The following is a 19,646-nucleotide window of genomic DNA, read 5'->3' as shown; positions in this document are numbered from 1 at the left end:
ACTCCTCAGGTCCCTCAGCCGCTCTCATCACACTTGTCACACCTGGTGGGCATAGTCAGGGCGACCCAGCAAGGAGCACCCAATATGGACTCGCAGACACTTGGGCAAGATGTTGAGAACGAAGAGCAGTGCCATGGCCAAGGTCAAACCTTCCACATCTCCTTCATCCTTCTGGTGCTTGAACAAAAACATCCCTCACTGCATGTTGCAGACAGAAATTTTCTTCTGCAAAAGCAGGATCTCATCTCTTTGCCAAGATCAGGTTCAGGAATATGACGCTAAGTCTCACGAGTATCGAACAATTGATATTACTATGACTGCAATTAATTAGCAATTACTGTTACAAGGGATAGATTAGGATCTGTTGCAGGAGCGGACTCTGTGGGACCTTCCACCCCACGAAGACCCCAGATCTCACTTCCCAATGACGCCCCTCAAAGCTGGAGGACCAGAGCATCCCTAAGGGACAAAACAGCTGCACCTGCCAACAGAGGACTGGTGGGACTGGATCTGTGGGCCACCTCTCCCCACCTTCTTTTTGAAAACCCCACATTAATTTTCCATCAGGAGGGAGAGAAATTAAATAAAACTCTTCAGAGTCACTACTGAAAGAGTTAAATTCACGGAGATCAATAGTGACTGGGTCTTCACGGCTGTGCTAGCAAGCTGCCCGGGATACTCAGCATGAAGAGGGAAAGGGCAAGAAGAAGTCAAGTCCTCTGAAACGTCATTCTATGATTCTGTGATGATCCTCTAAACAAACTGATTCTCCAGGCACAGCCTTTCTGAATTAAGAATATTCCAGCCAGACCAGCTGCTTCACCTTGTGTGATGTAACTCCATAAATAACAGGATTGGCAACCCCGATCTGATGTTGCTGGAGGGGTTTGGGCATCAAATGGTTTGGGTCAGAATGGACCTTGAAGATCATCTGGTTCCAACCACCCTGCCATGGGCAGGGACACCTTCCGCTACACCAGGTTGCTCAAAGTCCCACTGCTCAAAGTCAAAATCACCCATCGTCACCGGCTTTGGGCCCCTAAGGGACATGGTGGTCCAAACTGGAGGGCCTGAACGATCCCGGTTAGGAGCTGGTGGAATTGTATAGCGTCTAGAACTGGTCCTAGAGGTCTAATTCTGCCCTGGGAGGTCAATGGGAATATTGCTATTAATATAACGAGGAGGAAGGTCTGAATTTCTATTCTGGAGGCTTGACTTCCCCTCAAAGTGTTCTTCACCAAGCCCACGTCCAGCAAAGACATTCTCGTGTCTTACGTGCATGTATAATGATAACTCAATTTTGTAGGGAGCACGACCGCTCAGCCACAGATTTTCTCTATCCTTGCTAAGACTGAGAGTGGGAAATACTCAAATAAGCTTGATGGTTCCACACAATTTAATCGAAAACCTCAAAACCCCCCAGAAAGCAACAACCACCAGCTGCAAGGACGAAGAACACAGGACTTCTGTGTGTTTTCCCTTTGGCTTTCTCTCTCAAACTGGTTTCGCTTGGCTCCAGTTTCATTTTTGTTTGCATTTTTCTCAGATGAGCAGGGAACAAAATGTCATGTTCACTCCTGAAAACAAAAATGAAATTACTCACACTTCTTCGTTGCTTTTCTGTCACCAGGATTAAAGCCTGTCCCAATCACTAGACCCAGCCTGCGTGTCTGGATGGACATGACATTTTGGAAGTGTAGAAAATCCACCTGTCAAAACGGTGGTGGATCAGGATCTAAAATCACCTTTGAACAGCGGAGATGTAACGTATGCTTTAGGTCTTACACATCTGCATCCTTCAAAGCATACCATGAACTCTAGAAGACAAGCGCAGCCAACAAAAGCAACACTATGAGGGTAGAGATGTTTTTGATGAGTTCACAGCATCTTGCTGCTGGGAAAAGTGTTATGAAACCCTCCGATGAGCCGGGAACAACCTCTCTTGTCACATCCTTGATCCTGGGGTACAGCTGCTGAAGACAACCCTCCCTTGGGCCTGGATATCATGTCTGTCTTTGTTTGCTAGAGATGATTTTGTGTGGCCTTAACAACATAACTAGATTCAGTATAAACAGAAAGAGTAGGATTAATTTTTATGTCAGGGGTGGTGAGAGCCTGGCCCAGGTTGGGCAGAGAGGTGGTGGCTGAACCATCCCTGGAGACATCCCAGGCCAGGCTGGACGGGGCTCTGAGCAACCTGAGCTGGTGAAGATGTCCCTGTCATGGCAGGGGGGGCACTGGGGGAGCTGGGAAGGTCCCTTCAACACAAACTGTTCTGTGATTCTATGACAGGACACAAAGTCCATCAGAGCAGACTCAGCAAAGCATTGAAGAGTAAACTTGTCTACTGCTACAGTCCACCAAAAGCCCTCACATTCTGCAACGCCTGGTCGCACATGCTGCCCGAGTTTGCAATTTTCTTCTAAGTTTCATGGAAATAAAGCTTCAGGAGAAATTTAAGTAGCTGTTTTGCAACACCAGTTTGGGAAAGACATCCCAAGTACAGATGGGTTGTGAGATAGCTCCAAACCAGCTCAACATTTGAATGTTTCGCTGGATCTCCCACAAATCATTAGGGATGTCCAGACGGAGGTCCTTGTTACACAGAGCGGGCAACCAGCTAAGAAGACACCCCCTGGACTTCAAGGCTGATTGTCCAGACTGGTGTAGAAATCACGGCAGCGATTTCATGTAGCAATCGCTTGGAACTGGCTCTCTTCAGAAACAACATTGCTTGGAATTATGTTTTTGGATTCTTCGCATACTGTAAACACGATTGCAAAAATTACATGAAAACCATAGGAAAATACAGCGATAAGGAACCGAGTCGAAACAGTTTAAAGCCGAAAGACGCAGCCACATACATGATATTGCCCAAAAATCCGCTCAGCACAACGACACGCGGATCCTGGACTAGTGGTAAGAATGCGAGTTGAATGAATATTGATTTATCTTTTTACTACTTCGCAATAAAAGGGCTCATACTGCAGACTCCAGGCTGCCTCCTTTAAAAATACACTGAGGCTGACCAGTCATCCTGTGATCTGATAATCCTCTGAGAGATATAAACTTTAAACCCGTGCCAAGATGCGCAGACAGAGCCCACCACCGTCCCTCCAGGCCCCGTCCCTCAAGACGCATCCTAAATAGTACGTTTGAGCCCCCACCTGCTGCCTCTTGGTCCAGCTGTCTTCCTTTAGACCTCTGTGACTCTTTGACCTGCGAGCGAGAAGACATTCTAGGCTTTTTTTTTTCCATCTCCTATTAATACCAGTGCTTTCTAACGAAGAAACAAATGTTTTTCCTGTCGACGCTAAGGCAAGATTTGACAGGATCTCCTAACAGCTGTCCAGACACATGAGCTTGACCCAAAATCCACAACAAACAATGACTTCCGTCGCAAGGATCTGGTAAAACATCACCCCAAGGAGCAGAGATGCTTTGGATCTACGTATGTCAGGAGCCTTTATCAAGTACATTAAATAAACTTCTTGAAAAACGACGGGATAGCATTTACCGTAGATCAACCTGGACGTTGACTTCTTGCAATCCAAGCAACAATCCTAATCCAAAACTTTACCTAAGCTTGACCCACTGTCAAAAGAAGACCCCATTCCTGTCTTCTCTTGACCTCATTCCTCCTCTTTCTCACTACTTGAGCCTTGCCAGGGCCTGATCCACTCCCAAAACCTACTTTCTCTCATATGAGTTTCGGCTCATTGCTTTGGAGAGGAACACGCTGCCCAGACATGGAGCAGGGTCATCTTCTGCATCTCCACGTAGCTCCTGGTTCTTGTTCTTTGGAGACCAGCAGCCCCAGCTTTAAATTGGAAATTGGGATGAACTGCAGCATCTGCACAACGCTGGGAACGGCTGGAGCAATGTTAGTTTAAATGAAATAAAGAAGCCTGTTGTCCACTCATGCCCCGGAGGCTGTCACGCTAAATAAAGACATTATCAGAGAAAGAGCAGATACTCAGCGCCTTCATGCCTGTTAATGACCCCGGCACCTTTCGAATCAATCCAGGGACTTTCTTTCCCACAGATGGTCCCTTGGAGACAGACTGCTGTGGCTTTAGAAGGAATAAACGGAAACAAAACAGTTAACAAATATCCAAAAATAGAGCGTAGATAACTTTTTTTTTCAATATGGAGATGAAAAATCCCTGGGTGATTTACATGCCAGCAGAGATATTAGCTGCGTATAATAGATGCAATATTTTTAATACTAATATTTTGGGCTGAGACAAGAGAGGGAATGGAAAGTATTTCCAGTGCCTTGACTTCTTTATTTTGCAAACATCAGTTGCTAACAGGGGTCAGACAGAAATATTGTTTCTGCAACAAGAGCCCAAACAACTCGAGCTGGCAAGTTCTTTGCACTCTAACCATGCCAGGAGGCCCTGCAGAGCTTCAGCACGTTGCTCCCTCCCAGGTTTTTGGGGCCAATATCCCCAGCTTGGGCTTGTAGACAGAAGGAGTAGGTGGTAAATGCTCTCCTGCTGTGGCCAAAACTGGAAGTCACCCATGAAACGGCGTGGCCACACTGCTGAAGTGCTGCTGGACTTCTTCGAATGGGTCAGGTCTCACGAAAAGACCTCGTGTGACACAGGGGATGCCACAAAGCCCTGCTCTACCCATCAAAAGCATCGACCTCTTGCCCTTACCTCCTAGTTTGGCTTCTGGATAACTTTGGAGAGGAACCTGGTGGCAAAAAGCCCTTGGTGCTCCTACCAAGCAATCACCAGCAACGGCACATTAATATTTGAGGATTGAAATCAGGAGAAAAAAACCCAAGTTATTTCACTGCTGACAATAACTCCATGAACTCTCGCTGGAAAACAACGATGTAGATGGATAAACCCATTTCCAGGCCTGAGGAGCCGGGGCGGAAATGCTCCGCCAAAAAGAAAACCATTTCAATAACAGATCGGTTTCCTAGCGCAGAGGAACCTGCCGCTAGATTTCCTTCCCTCAATTCTGGCTGGCTGAAACAGCATCACGTAGACGGTCCTTTTTCGTGACGCTAGAAGAGCAGCCTTGAGGGACAGGGTCATGGGTGGCAGAGTTCGCAAATACGAGGATCTGGTGGTCACGGGTTCACTGCAAGGTTTGCAGTGGGGGAAGGTCCAAGCACAGCATCTTCTCCTCTCTGCCTCAGTGTCCTTGCAGGGAAGGGGAGATGCTGAGAGCAGCCGTCTGCAAAAAAGCACTTGGAGGTTGACGGACAATAAAACACCACAGTGTTGTTTCATCTCTGGTTGTCTTCCCTGGGGATAGCTCTTCATTGCTTCCTCGCGATTCTTCCGACAGCTGATGGACCCCAAAGTCCCTATGCTCGCCCATGTGATGCAGACTTTCCTGCCAGGTTGGTTAAAAACCAACAAATCACATCTTTAGCTACCAAAGCAACACCAGTACAAGTAAGATGACCAAGGTGCATCGAGTGTCACAGGAATGATCCGAGGCTGGAACAGCTCTGCTGGGAGGACAGGCTGAGAGAGTTGGGGTGTTCAGCTGGAGAAGAGAAGCTCCGGGGAGACCTTATTGCACCTTTCTGGACTTAAAAGGGGCCTGTGAGAAAGATGGGGACAGACTTTTGAGCAGGGCCTGTTGTGATAGGACAAGGGGTGATGGTTTTAAACTAAAGGAGGGAGATTCAGGCTGGACATGAGGAAGAAATTGTTGTCCCTGAGGGAGGTGAGAGCCTGGCCCAGGTTGGGCAGAGAGGTGGTGGATGAACCATCCCTGGAGACATCCCAGGCCAGGCTGGACGGGGCTCTGAGCAACCTGAGCTGGTGAAGATGTCCCTGTCATGGCAGGGGGGGCACTGGGGGAGCTGGGAAGGTCCCTTCCAACCAAACTGTTCTATGAATTTACGACTCTGAGTTCCTAGAAAATCACAGGATCATTTCAGTTGGAAAAGAGCCCTAAGATCATTGAGTCCAGACACGAAGAAGACAAGACCACTGCTGGGAAGCAGCATTACACGCACACCTTCTTCTTCTCATGCCTCTCCTGGTGTCCATTGACCCATCCTGACCTCTCCATGAGCTCCAGCACACCAGCAGCACATTTAATTGCAAATGAAAATCTCCCGCCTCTCTGCTGATGCAGGACAGCATGGCAACCATAAGATAAGACGCACTATCTCCCAGCTGGGCGGAGGGGTTGCAGTGCAAGGCACTTTGCACGCAGAGGCAATTACCGCCGCCCAGCTCACGTGCCGTAACTCATTAAGCCGCAGTAACGCAATCACTCAGCTGAGCCCTTTTAGGAACAAACCGCGGAGACAGTATTGTCCTCCGGGGACCTGCAGTTCGGAGAATTAATTTAGTGTAATAACTCCCAGTGATGTTGTGGACAAACCGAAAGAAAAAAAATGATTTGTCTCTGAATTGCCTGGAACCAACCCCTGGGCCGACGTCCTGCTCGTCGGCGTCTGCTGGCTCCGCTCAGGAGGGGCTAATGCGGTTTATTCGGGACTTTCCTGCATCCGAACACTTAATCCTTGAGGAACCTCCTTATGAAGGTCCATTGCTCCAACAAGAAGCTCTTCAGTTTGTTCTCCGGGATGCTCAGTTGGAGCTGGCACAGCTTTCTTAGTCTTACGTTTTAGTTTTAGGCGGTTCTGTGAGGAGCAAGGAGTTGGACTCAATCCTTATGGGATCCTTCCAACTCCAGATATTTTATGATTCCTTTCTGAGATGCACCTTTAGTGCGGTTGTTCATGAAAAAGTGGCCTGTCCTCCACCACTGGCTCAAAGTTTCTAAATCTGAAGCAACATAGCGACTATTGTTTTAACAGCACCTCTGCTTACGTGCTTCCAGCTGCCTCGAGAGCTTTTTGCATCGTTACAATATGATTTAACTAGATGCTCATATTGCTGCTCATCAAGGACACAACCAGAGACTTACTTTTGCCCTTAAAAATATACAACCTTGGTCCTGAGGAGTTTTATCAGGAGAAAACTCCCTCATCAACAGCAGCTTTTCACAGCCACTGTTACGCCAGCTTGACTCCTGCTCAGCAGGGACACCCGTGACATCCCTGGTGGCTTTGGGATCTCCCCTTTGTGCCCCCAAAAAGAGTCTCCAGTCACCCCCCGTCCGCTCCCAAAGGGGGGATGGAGGAGACAGGAGCATGAGGAGGATGAAAACCTGATTTCCAGATGCTGCTTCAGGGCTTCAGACCCAGTGTTGTTAAATCTAATTATTTTGACTTGGAAATCCTATTGAGAAGGAAAAGGGTGTTTCAACTGTTTCAATTCCTTCCCTTCCTCTCTTTTTCTTCTGTTTCAAAACCACTTATGGAGTTCACTAAAAGCACCGCAAACCGTTTAGCTCAGTGTTAGTTCTCAGCAAGCACCCAGGCCACCCGAAGCATTTCGTTCTGTTCCAATTCGGAACGGCACTTTGGCACCAAAATAACATCTCAATATTGTTGCTTTTTTTTTTTTTCATAAACATCCTCTCCTCTCACTGCAGAGCTCTCAGCAAATGACCCTGCAAGAACAAAAGACATTTCTGTATTGTTTTAAGTTCTCTTCCTTTCTGAAAAACCTCAATTAAAACGGTGAAAAAGCAAACGTGTCCCTACTATACTCTGTAATTATGAACTCATTTCTATTCACTCGCCCAGCGGGGGAGGTTTGTCCCCATGACCTTTGGGAACAGATTTACAAGGCTTTTCCAGAATTCCACAGCCTTAAAAACGCCATGTTCGTGTCAGCCGTAAAACACATTCGCCTTCAACCAAAATAACTTGCAATCTTAAAATCCACGGCAAGGGCCATTGCTGTGACTATTTTTATTTGTGAAAGGAGCCCCCGCGCTGGATGTGAATGGGTAGATCGGCTCTGGAAACAGTGCAGCCCTTCAAGACAGTGTGAAAATTGCACGAATATGGGCTGTCAGCTTATTGTAAAGAGTTTTCAGATAAATACCTTGCACAGCATGCTCCCGATTGATGGTCAGGATTTCCTTAGTGATCTTCCCAGCACAAAAGCCACCTGGCCCGAAGAGGACGCATGCCACTGCCGTCCCAACCTCTTGACTTGCCCACGCGATGTTCGTAAGAACAAGCGTGGAGTTTTCTTTTGGTAAAGCCCCGCTGAGAGAAACATTTTTCAAGACAAAATGCTGGGATAACTTGGTTATGTATGTATTTATATTGGTTATATATATACACATTGCTGGAGATGGACTTTTGAGCAGGGCCTGTTGTGATAGGACAAGGGGTGATGGTTTTAAACTGAAGAAGGGAGATTCAGGCTGGACATGAGGAAGGAATTGTTGTCCCTGAGGGTGGTGAGAGCCTGGCCCAGGTTGGGCAGAGAGGTGGTGGCTGAACCATCCCTGGAGACATCCCAGGCCAGGCTGGACGGGGCTCTGAGCAACCTGAGCTGGTGAAGATGTCCCTGTCATGGCAGAGGTGGCACTGGAGGAGCTTTAAATGTCCCTGCAACCCAAACCATTCTGTGATTCTGTGGTGTCTTGTCTGGCTCCCACTCCATTTTTGGTGTAGGTTTCACAAGGTCTGGTGACTGCTGGTTCCCTTCATGGATTTCATGACATACCAAGGCATCCTGTGATGATGGAGGTGAAGCCCAGAAGTCTCTGATGAAGCTGAGAACAAAAATGAGGTCTCCCACATGCCCCTCAAGACCATGGACACAAGAGCAGTTGCTTTGTAACCTTCTCCCTGGTTGTAGAGCCACTGTGATCTCCTGCTCCCCATTCCTTAACACTCACAAGAACAGGCAGCGGCAGAACGGAGTAAAGAGCCGTCGGTATCAAAAACTCACTGTCCTCCAGACCAGTCCCTGCTGCCACACAGGAACAAGCTCCCTAATAAATCTGGTGAAATCCGGTGTCACTGCTCCCCAGACACACACTGCAGTTCTGGATCTTTTTTTTTTTGCTGGAGCAATTATTTTGCTTTCTGTGAAGTAACATCATAAGACCCTGAGCTTATCCAGCAGGCTATTACATTTCTACTGAGGTTTTATAACAGGGATATGTTTTGCCGGGTGGTACAGAAAGCCTTTCAATCAGCTGCAGAGATGGAGAAAAACAACCTGCAAAAGCCTCCTGATGCCATAAAGTCTACTGGCAGCTTGGCAATTCAGGTTTAAATTTAGTCTGCAGGACAGGGGTCACTTCAGTCGCCAAGACCATAAAAAATAAAAGAATAAAAACTCTCGTGTTGTAGAGATTTTATGTAATGACAAAGCCTCTCTCAATAGAGAGGTGGCAACCCTGCAGCTGGGAAATGCACCCGGCTCTCCTGTCGCTGCCTCCTGGCATTAAAAAAAGGAACAATGAAAGGAAAGGATTAAATTTGCTTAGATGAGTATCTTTTAACCCTTCTGTGCCATCCTTTAGCTAGGCACACGAGGAGGATGGAGCGGATATGGAGAATGGTAATGGAGACACATCTCCTGAAGTCCTGCTCACATGGAGCGTGTCCTGTTGGACTCACAAAGGTTTGGTTTTCTCTTTCCATTAGTCCTGAGCCCACAGAGCACTCCGGTGCTTACAGACGTATGTTCTCCTTGCATCATATGAAATGTAAAGTCCTTTTAGTCGTTGCCAGCATCAGAGAGAGGAATTGTAAATATGGCATTGCCTTCCGTGGCGTGTTTAGCTGGCGGGATCACAGCCGCACCATCTGCCTTTGGGGTGACTCACAACTGGGCATATTGTCACCCACACCCTCACGTGTTGAAGGGCTCAGCGCTGATCACGATGGCAGGAACAAGAGCAGCTGGGTGGAAAAGCCCTGCTCAGTCTGTCACAGATTGAGACACAGGCGACAGGCAAAACAGAACTCCCCGATGGACAATAAACACCAACTGCTCACGGTAACGCCACTGGGAAGACTCTATGCGTGCTGCCCTGAGGATGATGCTGGGGCAGGGAAGTGGCTCTTAGATGAGCCAGACTAGGACTGATGTTAGATATAAACCTGGTTAACTTCAGATGGCTTCTGCAGAGCTATTCCATCATCTGTGTCCTACAGGTTCTGGGGCTGGGATTACTGCACAGCGGTGGTATTGGACTATGAGAGCCCTGTGCCATGCTGTGACATGGGCACAGAATCACAGAATGGTTTGTGTTGAAGGGATCTTCCCAGCTCCCCCAGTGCCACCCCTGCCATGACAGGGACATCTTCACCAGCTCAGGTTGCTCAGAGCCCCGTCCAGCCTGGCCTGGGATGTCTCCAGGGATGGTTCAGCCACCACCTCTCTGCCCAACCTGGGCCAGGCTCTCACCACCCTCAGGGACAACAATTCCTTCCTCATGTCCAGCCTGAATCTCCCTCCGTTAGTTTAAAACCACCACCCCTTGTCCTATCACAACAGGCCCTGCTCAAAAGTCTGTCCCCATCTTTCTCACAGGCCCCTTTTTAAGTCTGGAAAGGTGCAATAAGGTCTCCCCGGAGCTTCTCTTCTTCAGCTGAACACCCCAACTCTCTCATCCTGTCCTCCCAGCAGAGCTGTTCCAGCCTTGGATCATTCCTGGGGCTCCTCTGGCCCCTCTCCAGCAGGTCCATGTGTGTCCTGTGCTGAGGACCCAGAGCTGGACCAGCACTGCAGGGGGGTCTCACCAGAATGGAGCAGAGGGGCAGAAGCACCTCCCTGCACCTGCTGGTTACGCTACTTGTGACGCAGCCCAAGATACCATTTGCCTTCTGGGCCAACCACTGAGCCCAGAATGGTCTTGGTGGAGCCAAACCACCTCCTGATCTCATCTCCAAGAGGTTCCTTTTGACAAGAAGCTGCAACACTGCCCAGCAGCTCCACCCGCAGCTGAGTCACCCGCAGCCGGATGCCCATGGGTCGTCAGGAGCTGGCTTTTTGATCACTGAAGGACCACTCCTTCAGCATGGAGTCTGGTGCAGACTTTGTTCTCAACAACCTCCTCCTGGGAGCGGGGTCCCAGCACCGTGACCCCTAGCAGAGCCTTCTTCTCGACGCCTGGAAGGAAGAACAGCGGGCTGGGCAATGCCAGTGTGTCTGGCCAGCACGGCTCTGCACATCGAAGGGGCTCCTGCCTGACCCTCCTGATACCATCTCTGTCCTGTTCTGTCACCGCCTTGCCCAAAGAGCAGCTGATGGACTAACCAGGTCCTAAGGACACCAGGTCTCCATACGGTCCTACCTGATAACCTCGTGAGAGGGTTTGGGAGTAACTACAAACACGGGGAGGAAAGACCCGGTGCCACTGCAATCTCCTCCATCTGTCGCTCCCTTGGTGGCAATCAAAGCAGACCTTCCTCTGCTTTCCAGTCTTGATTAAATGACTCGTTTTATCTGCTCACTGCCTGCAGTAGCGCATTTCTTCAGCAGAAACAGCCCTTTTACCCCATGCCGTTTATCCCCGAGTACCTCGAGAGCATCCGCATCCGCTCCCAGCCTCTGCCGGGCAAGCCTGAACCAACAGATGTGTGAAGCGGCATTTCCTTCTTGGGGCTTTCAAGTTTATTGTGTCCTTCAGTTCCCTGGGTGACCTGGGGTCCTCATATTAACAAACAGCAAAAAAAAAAGTGTAGAAAACTTTTGCTTTACCTCTCATCTCATCTCAACTCAACTCAAGCCCCACCCCTTGCTTAAGGCTCCATCTGGCTCCAGCCTCATGCGGTCCCGCAACTCCCACCTGACCCTTTATGAGGAGATCTTGCCCTTGGAGGAGCGAGCTGGGCAAAGCTGATTCCTGTGATGTTTTTATGACAGGGTAAAGTGGTCGAGTGCCCTTTATGGTGTTTTGAAAGGAAATTGTACAGGAACAATGTCCCAAGCAGCGTGGCTATTGAAAAGCCCTTCACAAAAGGACTTCGCCACAAGAGGAAAAGCAGCTTAATCAGTCCAACTAATCACTGTAGGTGGCTGAGTGTCCCCAAGGGTCTGTAAAATCAAATATAATGGGAAAAGAAATATATCACAGCTTGCTTACGCTCCTCAGTGGAGCCACCAGAGGATCTGGGATGTTCGTTGCCTGGCCCCGAGCCACCGTGACCGTCCTTTGGGCCACCCCGACGCAGGACCACGGTGGTGTCTGTGCGAGACCCCGGCTGGGGCCACGCGGACCAGATGAGATGAGCCGCAGGAGGTCCCTCAGCAACGTGGTGTCCCGTTGGGATGATCTGTGCTCTGAGCAGAGAGGCAGGATGGGGATGCTCACCTCGGATGACCCGGTTTTCGGTGAGAGCAGGAGGGGTCAGCGGCGCTTACACAACCCTCCTGCTTCAGGAAGAGGAAACCCACCCGGGGCTCTCTGGGGAAGGGCGATATTTCTGCCTCCCCCCAGCTCGGAGTCTAATTAAAACCAGAAAACAACACGCGCACATTAAACCAAAAAAATAAAAAAATCCAGACTGTTTTTTTCCTGATCATTTAAGTGTAAAGCCAAGTTAACGGTTGGAAGCAAATTGGGACGACCTAAGAGGAAACTTGGGGACGTTTCTGTAATCCTGTTGTCAAAAGCCACAGGGATGTGGGGCACGCTGAGGGGAGGTGAGGAGGGCACATGAGATTCTTTGCTCCCATCCATTCTCTCCACATACAAACCAGGAGGACCTAAGCGGTCCTCTGCTCCACCTCCTTACCTCCACACAGGGGCTTTATGAAGGATGGACGTTCTGCCAGCATGGAGGACACACAAGGGATCCACATATTTTGTACTCAAAAGAGTAATTCTGATGGCATTTGGGAAGACAGGATTAATTGACTCTCAGGGTTTTATTCCATCTCAAAGCCACAGGTCTGTGCTTCCCTCTGTAATCCTGTCCCATAGAATGAACACCAAAAGCCCTGTGAGATACCAGCCAGCACCTACACACACGTGAGGATTTCCTTTTGGTCAGGTGTTCAGCCTGGTTTGACTTTTGAATCCAACAAAATGTCATTGAACCCATGTGACTGCAATGGCACAAACTTTTAAAGACTTCCCCAGCAGCCTTTCCTTGCTCCTCACCAAAACTGTCCCCTTCCTTAGGTGACACAGAACAATTTCAGTCCTCTGTTAATCAGAAGACCAATAAATCGGTAGAAACTTCTCCGTCTTAGCCCACAGCAACTCCATATATTCCTTGTAGATCTTATTTAAACTGGGCAAAATTTCTTATCACTCCTACAAGGCCTCTGTGAACTTATCATCAGGCCATGGGGTTTGGCTGGTTGGAACCTTCATCCAAAACCACGTCATCCCACGATTCCACAGGAACTGGAGGAACCTTGTGCAGCACTGAGCTGACTTGAGATGCTTTGATAGATACTTAAGAAACGGAATTTTGGGGAACTTTCTGAAAGACAATGGGCCAAGCTCAGAGTCCACCTGCCCAAGGAGACCATATCCCAGCACAGCTCGTGCTCCACTAGCAGAGAGGCAGAGGGTTGGGAAGGGCAGAAGGAGAGGACTCAAGAAATGGGTCCAGAGTATTTATTTTCCCTCAAGCACTTGCTTGAGGTGAAGGCTGGAGAGGTCCTGCTACCACCTGGGGAAAATCCCTCCTTCACTGGAGATATGGGAGGTCAAACCAAGTTGCCATTGGTGACATCTAGGTAGGGTGGGTCTCATATGCCAGCAAAGAGCGGATTAGCATTTGGGACGATAAAATCCTCTATGGTTCACATGGACATCTATGAAAAAACTTGCCTTGCTGTTCTCCTTCAATGATCCCATCAAGCAAAGATGTCCTCCATCACCTTCATCAGAAGGTGGCAGTTACACCTCGTGTGGCCAAACCAACAGAGAAAACAGCAGGGATTTCTGACAGGTGACACAGGGAAGGTGACACCTCTCCCTGGTCTCCTGCCCTGGTTGGAAGCTCTTTGCAGTGAGGACCTCGCCACCTCCCACAGGCTTTTACAACAACTTGTGCAACCAAACCCTCCACTAGATATGGCTTTGATGTTGAGCCCTATTACTGAAAAAGTGCCCAACAGACCCACAGTGGTGCTTAAATGGGAAAGCTGGAGCTTTTAAATCTTTAATCCACTCTTTGCTTCTATCTTACACAACCAATGAAGCACACATGACTTGTGGAATGTAAAAATATATCATATATGTAAGGAGAGAGCTATGGTTGCACGTCCACAGGGTTGCTTCTCCCCATGGGAGTGAAAGGTGCACAGTGGGGACCTCAAGGTAGGTGACCTGCGCTCCTCCACAACGCAGTGACAGCATTTCCCGAGGAAAGGTGATGGGAAGGAAGCGGGGACGGGCGCTATTTATAGCACGGTCGAATATCGGAGCCGTTTTGCATGAGAAACAAAAGGTGCTGCGCTGGCCCAAGACACGGCCCCTTCGAAATGTCACCATCAGAGAGGGAGCAGAGCCCACACGTGCTGGGAGGGAACCGGTATAATTTATAAGACCAGAGCTGGACCTATGTGTTGTTGGGGACAGACTTTTGAGCAGGGCCTGTTGCGACAGGACAAGGGGTGATGGTTTTAAACTAAAGGAGGGAGATTCAGGCTGGACATGAGGAAGAAATTGTTGTCCCTGAGGGTGGTGAGAGCCTGGCCCAGGTTGGGCAGAGAGGTGGTGGCTGAACCATCCCTGGAGACATCCCAGGCCAGGCTGGACGGGGCTCTGAGCAACCTGAGCTGGTGAAGATGTCCCTGCTCATGGCAGGGGGGGCACTGGGGGAGCTGGGAAGGTCCCTTCAAAACAAACCATTCCACAATTCCATGATTCTATGTTTCTTGCAAATTTGTCACACATCAATCCTATTCCCACCCTTGGCCACCGCCAGCTCCTAAGAAACCAGCTCTTCTATTGGGTTTGGGCATCCAGAGTTTCTTCCCAAACCCCCTCCCAGTCCCTGCACCACCAAACGGCCCCGTTCAGCCTCTCCCAAGTGTCGTTCTCTCCCATGCCCCATCCATGGTCTTGCAATTTTGGGTCTCTCCGTACCATGACGAGGATTAAAACAAAAAAGCCCGTAACTCCCAATGGTTTTGCTGACCACAAAATGTCATCCTGACCGATGTTCATACCACCTTTGTGGCTCCACCAGCTCTGAAGCTTTTCTCCCTCAGAACGATGCCTGGGACATTAAGATAACAGTGCTACAATTAAGTGTGAACAGTTTTGTAAACTGCTTGTGCTCCAATACAACGGGCCTTTTTTTCCTATTCCCTTTTTTTTTCCTATTCCCTTTTGTTTTGCCCTATTTCCTCTTCCTTCCCTAGTTCTACCCTTTTCCTCTCCCTATTTCTACCATAATTTTCTCATAAAATAACCATTCTGAGACCTCACTTGCTGCTAGAAATCAATTTTAAGGAGCGAGTGCTACCTGGGGGCATCTCAAGCAGTGCTGGGAGGACTAGAACTCCCCTTCTGGTCCTCAAAACACCACAGAACCAAGTGGACACTGAAAGTCCCCAGCATCAAACCACGTGGCACAGGGACAGGTAGGGTGCTCAGGTCCCCAGATGAAGTTGAGGGCATAGCAGAATGGTTTTTCCACTTCCACAACTATTTAAGAGACTGCGGTTTCACTCCAGCTCCCTCAACCTGGACTTATGTTTTTCTAATTACAATAATTATGTTTTCTGTGTAATCGTGGACACCACCATGGATGTCTGTGTACATGAAGGACTTGTGCAGAACTGCATCCCTTCTGCTCTATTTTATTAAATTCCTGACTGCTTAGGGATCAAATAGTCTCCCACATGATGCCGTATCAGCTGGGTTATACAATCACAGAGTAATAGAATGTCCTGAGTTGGAAGGGACCCACAAGAATCATCCTGTTCCAGTGCTCCACCACCCTCTGGGTGAAGAACCTTCTCCTAACGTACAATCCAAACCTCCCCTGGCATCTTCCTACCATTGCCTTGGGTTTTATGGTTTCTGTTTCTACTCCTGGGATATTATCCCATTGCTACTTTATCTGGGCTTTATCTTACCCTGTGATCTTCCAAGCCCACGGGAAAAAAGGAGGGAGCCCCAAAGAAGAAATAAAATAGAGTTTGCTGCTGACATAAGCCTTGTTCACAGAGGAATGTTTTTAGGATGCTTGAGCAAACTCTTTGCAGCTGTTTTTTGGTTGCTTGATAAAATCTATGAAAACCAAACCGAGCAGAGAGTTAACTGCGTCACAGCCGTTCGCAAGCCGAGAAGCGATGCGGAGATTTGAGGACACGCCAACTCCTATTACAAGTGTCTGTAGGACTCCCCCAAAAATCCCAACTCTGAGGCATCACAGCTCAGACCCCGATTTCAGATCACTATAGGAGAAAAAAATGGCCATTTCTTCTGTTCAGTAACATTGTCCTTGCAAACTCCTGCTTTTGGTAAAGCTTTACTGCCCCAGTTGTGTTCTCTTAGCCACAGCAGAACACGCCAGCAGAAACCAAGCTCCCTTATTCCCCTCTTCTTTTCACATTTAACAATAGCCATGGTTCCTACCAAGGACTCTAGATGCCCCCATATAATTAAATATGCAATTGACACAATTAAATATCCAATTGACCCAATTCAATTAACTCCAATGGACTGGAATCACAGGAACTCAGCTGCCTTTTTAGGCATCCGATGCTCGCTGCAACCCCCTCTCAACCATCCCCTCTTTGCAGGTGACCCTGAAAATCAGAAAATTTCACTTTTCGATAGAAAGAGAGGAAGCAAATCACAAGGACTCAAAGATTTTACAGATAATACCTTGCCAGCTGCCACTTCTAAGAGAAATGGGGGATCTGGCTATGCTGGAATAAGAGGAAGAGAAGGTCCTTAAGACAGTCCTGGAGCAATACAGGACATACCCCAGATTTAAAAGACAAACGAAAGGGATGGACAGACTCTGTATTTTCAGGATGTTACTGCTCAGATAAAGGTGTTTTAATTAAGCCAATGCTGGCAGCTGCTAAACAGCAGTATTGTGCAAAGACACTCCATGAGACACTGTGGGGAGATGTGCAGTGAAGAAGAAAAGATTAAAAAACACAAACCTTTAGAGATGCTTCACCTACCTCCGGTCGTTTCTCCTTCTTCTGAAGAGTTTTTTGGTGTGTGCGATTTCAGCTTCATGAGGCAATGGATGGTAACCCTGTAAAACAGAGAGAAAAGCAGTGATCAACTCAAAGATACAGGAGACTCGGATATGGGTCAGAGAGAGACGGAGCTGGACACCCTCCACGTGAGCATGAGAAAAGAAAGAGTTCCCATCCAAACATCCTCACAACATCTCAGACTTTATCAGTGTGGGTCTGGAAATCCACAGACTTGTACCTGCTCAGGCTGGTGCCAAGAGCAGGCAATGGATTTATCTGTGATTTCTAGATGGGACAAGCCATACGGAGCAAATATTGGTGGATCCCAATATACACCATCTATTGGGAATTCACCCATGTCACACACCACACTGCTGCACTTAAACCATCCATTTTCATTGGGTTGTTTCCTTCATATTTATTTATTGATTTATCTAAAATCCAGCTGTAAAAATGTCCGTAAGCAGCCCAGAGAGGTGGTGGATGAAGTATTCCTGGAGACATCCCAGGCCAGGCTGGACGGGGCTCTGAGCAACCGGAGCTGGTGAAGATGTCCCTGCTCATGGCAGGGGTGGTACTGGGGGAGCTTTGAAGGTCCCTTCAACTATTTCATGATTCTATGATTTTGAGGATACTGAAGTAAGGGAACATGAGCCATAGCTGGCAGATGGGTTGGGGTTGTGCTCCCACACCATTAGCAACTCAACAACCACATCATGAAAACCTCACTGAGCGTGACCACCACGAGCTGGTCAACCACTGAGAAGCTGGAGCAAGTTGAGAGAAGGGAGCAGAGCTGGGGAAGGGGCTCGAGCACAAGTGTGATGGGAGCGGCTGAGGGACCTGGGGGGTTCAGCTGGAGAACAGGAGCTGAGGGGAGACAGGGACACAAAGAAACGGCTTCAAGTTGCACCAGGGGAGGTTGAGGTTGGATGTGGGGAACAATTTCTTCCCCAAAGGGCTGTGGGGCATTGGAACAGGCTGCCCAGGGCAGTGCTGGAGTCACCATCCCTGGAGGGGTTGGACAGACACACAGATGAGGTTCTCAGGGACATGGGGCAGTGCCAGGGGTGGGGTAACGCTTGGACTCAATGATCCTGAGGGTCCTTTCCAACCAAAATGATTCTATGATCTATACACTGACCAACCCATAACACCCCTGGGGAAGGGACGGGTGGCATCTACCTACTGGAAATAACTGCGATGACCAGGACATTGAGCAATTTGCAGCAGTGACATCAGTGGAAGAGCTGTGTGTAACCCAAGCTGCTGCCTCGGCCTCTCTCCACTGAAGGTGCCAACTCTGACTTGGTATGTTCATCTGATAAGGGAGATGCTGTATTTACCGTCCTACTATGGTCATCACGAGGCTTCATTAATGTCAGCAAAGAGCTCTGAGGCTCCTGGATGACAGGCACTATATAAGTGCAAAGTGTTATTTATTTTCCAGGGACTACAGAGCTATCATAACCATAATGAATTTTATTTATGCAGTATTGTACGTCCCCGGCTGGCAATAAAAGCCCCGTAAAAGTCGCTCCTTTTATTTCCATCACAATCTAGCTCAGCATCTGAGCTCCAGCCGCTGCTGGTGAATCAGCACGTGCCACGAGGCAGCAGCCTGGCCACGGGCTGGGTGGGAAACCATCTCACGGAGCAGCAGCTCTGTCACATTGGCATGACAACATAACACACCGGCTTAAAGAAAATAAAGTCCCTCTCTGCGTGAAGAGCCTTAAAAATGACAATTAATTTTAGTAGCGGTTACTGAGATAATAGTATTTGGAGTTTCTCTGGTGGAAGATGTAACAAAGGAGAAAGGGTGCTGGGGATGGTAATGAATTTAGGCTTGTAGACCATCCCCAAGTCCAAGACGAATTGGGTTCATTATGACCATCCACCTTGGCCATCTGCAAAGAGCCTGGAGAACCTGCTACTGCAGCAACTCTGCAGTTCCCATGGCAGCTGGAACCTTCTACTTCAAAGACCTTTGCTCTTTAAGACGTCAAGCAATGAAGAACTCAGGAAGTCCCCAGGTAAGTCCTGCTGCACGTCCCTGCTTTGGTTGCGGTCTTCAATTGTGTTCCCTGAGAAAGTAGTTTCCTTTTTAACTTTCTTCTCTTATAACTCTTCTAGAGAAAAGGCCAATCGTATCTTGGGCTGCAGCAAAAGGAGCATGGTCAGCAGGTCAAGGGACATGATTTTGACCTTCTACTTGGCTCTGGTGGGACCCCAATGCAATGCTTGGGTCCAGCTCTGGGGTCCTCAGCACAGGACAGACATGGACCTGTTGGAGAGAGGCCAGAGGAGCCACTCATGGCAGGAGCTGGACTGGATGAGCTTGGAAGGTCCCTTCAACCCAAACTATTCTATGGTTCTATGACTGAAGGTACTTCCATTGCCATCCTGCATGACCCATGGTGGGGAGCAGCCTCCAGACAAACCCAAGAGCCATCAAGGTGTTCACTGTGCCCTTGGGACTCCACCTGTCCCCACCCACCCAGCACCCTTGGTCTTCATCAGCCACTCCATCCTTCTTGCAAGTTGCTGATATTTCCTTTTACATCAGCTTACTGCAAAAAGAAAAAAAAAGGTTTACTTTTTTCCCTTCCAAATTTAGCTGTTTAGGCACCACAACAACCC

At 48.6% G+C, this 19,646-nt stretch overlaps 1 protein-coding gene across 4 annotated transcripts in view; it reads right to left on the bottom strand.

Annotated features, from left to right (window-relative positions):
* LOC136115181 (CBP80/20-dependent translation initiation factor) overlaps positions 1-19,646 on the bottom strand; it is a 148,038-nt gene that overhangs the window by 47,371 nt on the left and 81,021 nt on the right. For all 4 annotated transcript variants that reach the window (XM_065861124.2, XM_065861125.2, XM_065861126.2 and 1 more), the window contains one exon: positions 16,983-17,059. In XM_065861124.2, the coding sequence (XP_065717196.1) occupies positions 16,983-17,059 (77 nt within the window). The remainder of the gene's footprint in view (positions 1-16,982; positions 17,060-19,646) is intronic.

Source organism: Patagioenas fasciata, chromosome Z, assembly GCF_037038585.1.
Source record: "Patagioenas fasciata isolate bPatFas1 chromosome Z, bPatFas1.hap1, whole genome shotgun sequence".
NCBI lineage: Eukaryota > Metazoa > Chordata > Aves > Columbiformes > Columbidae > Patagioenas > Patagioenas fasciata.
Note: the sequence above shows the minus strand (reverse complement) of the source record. Positions and strands in the feature narration are given on the sequence as shown.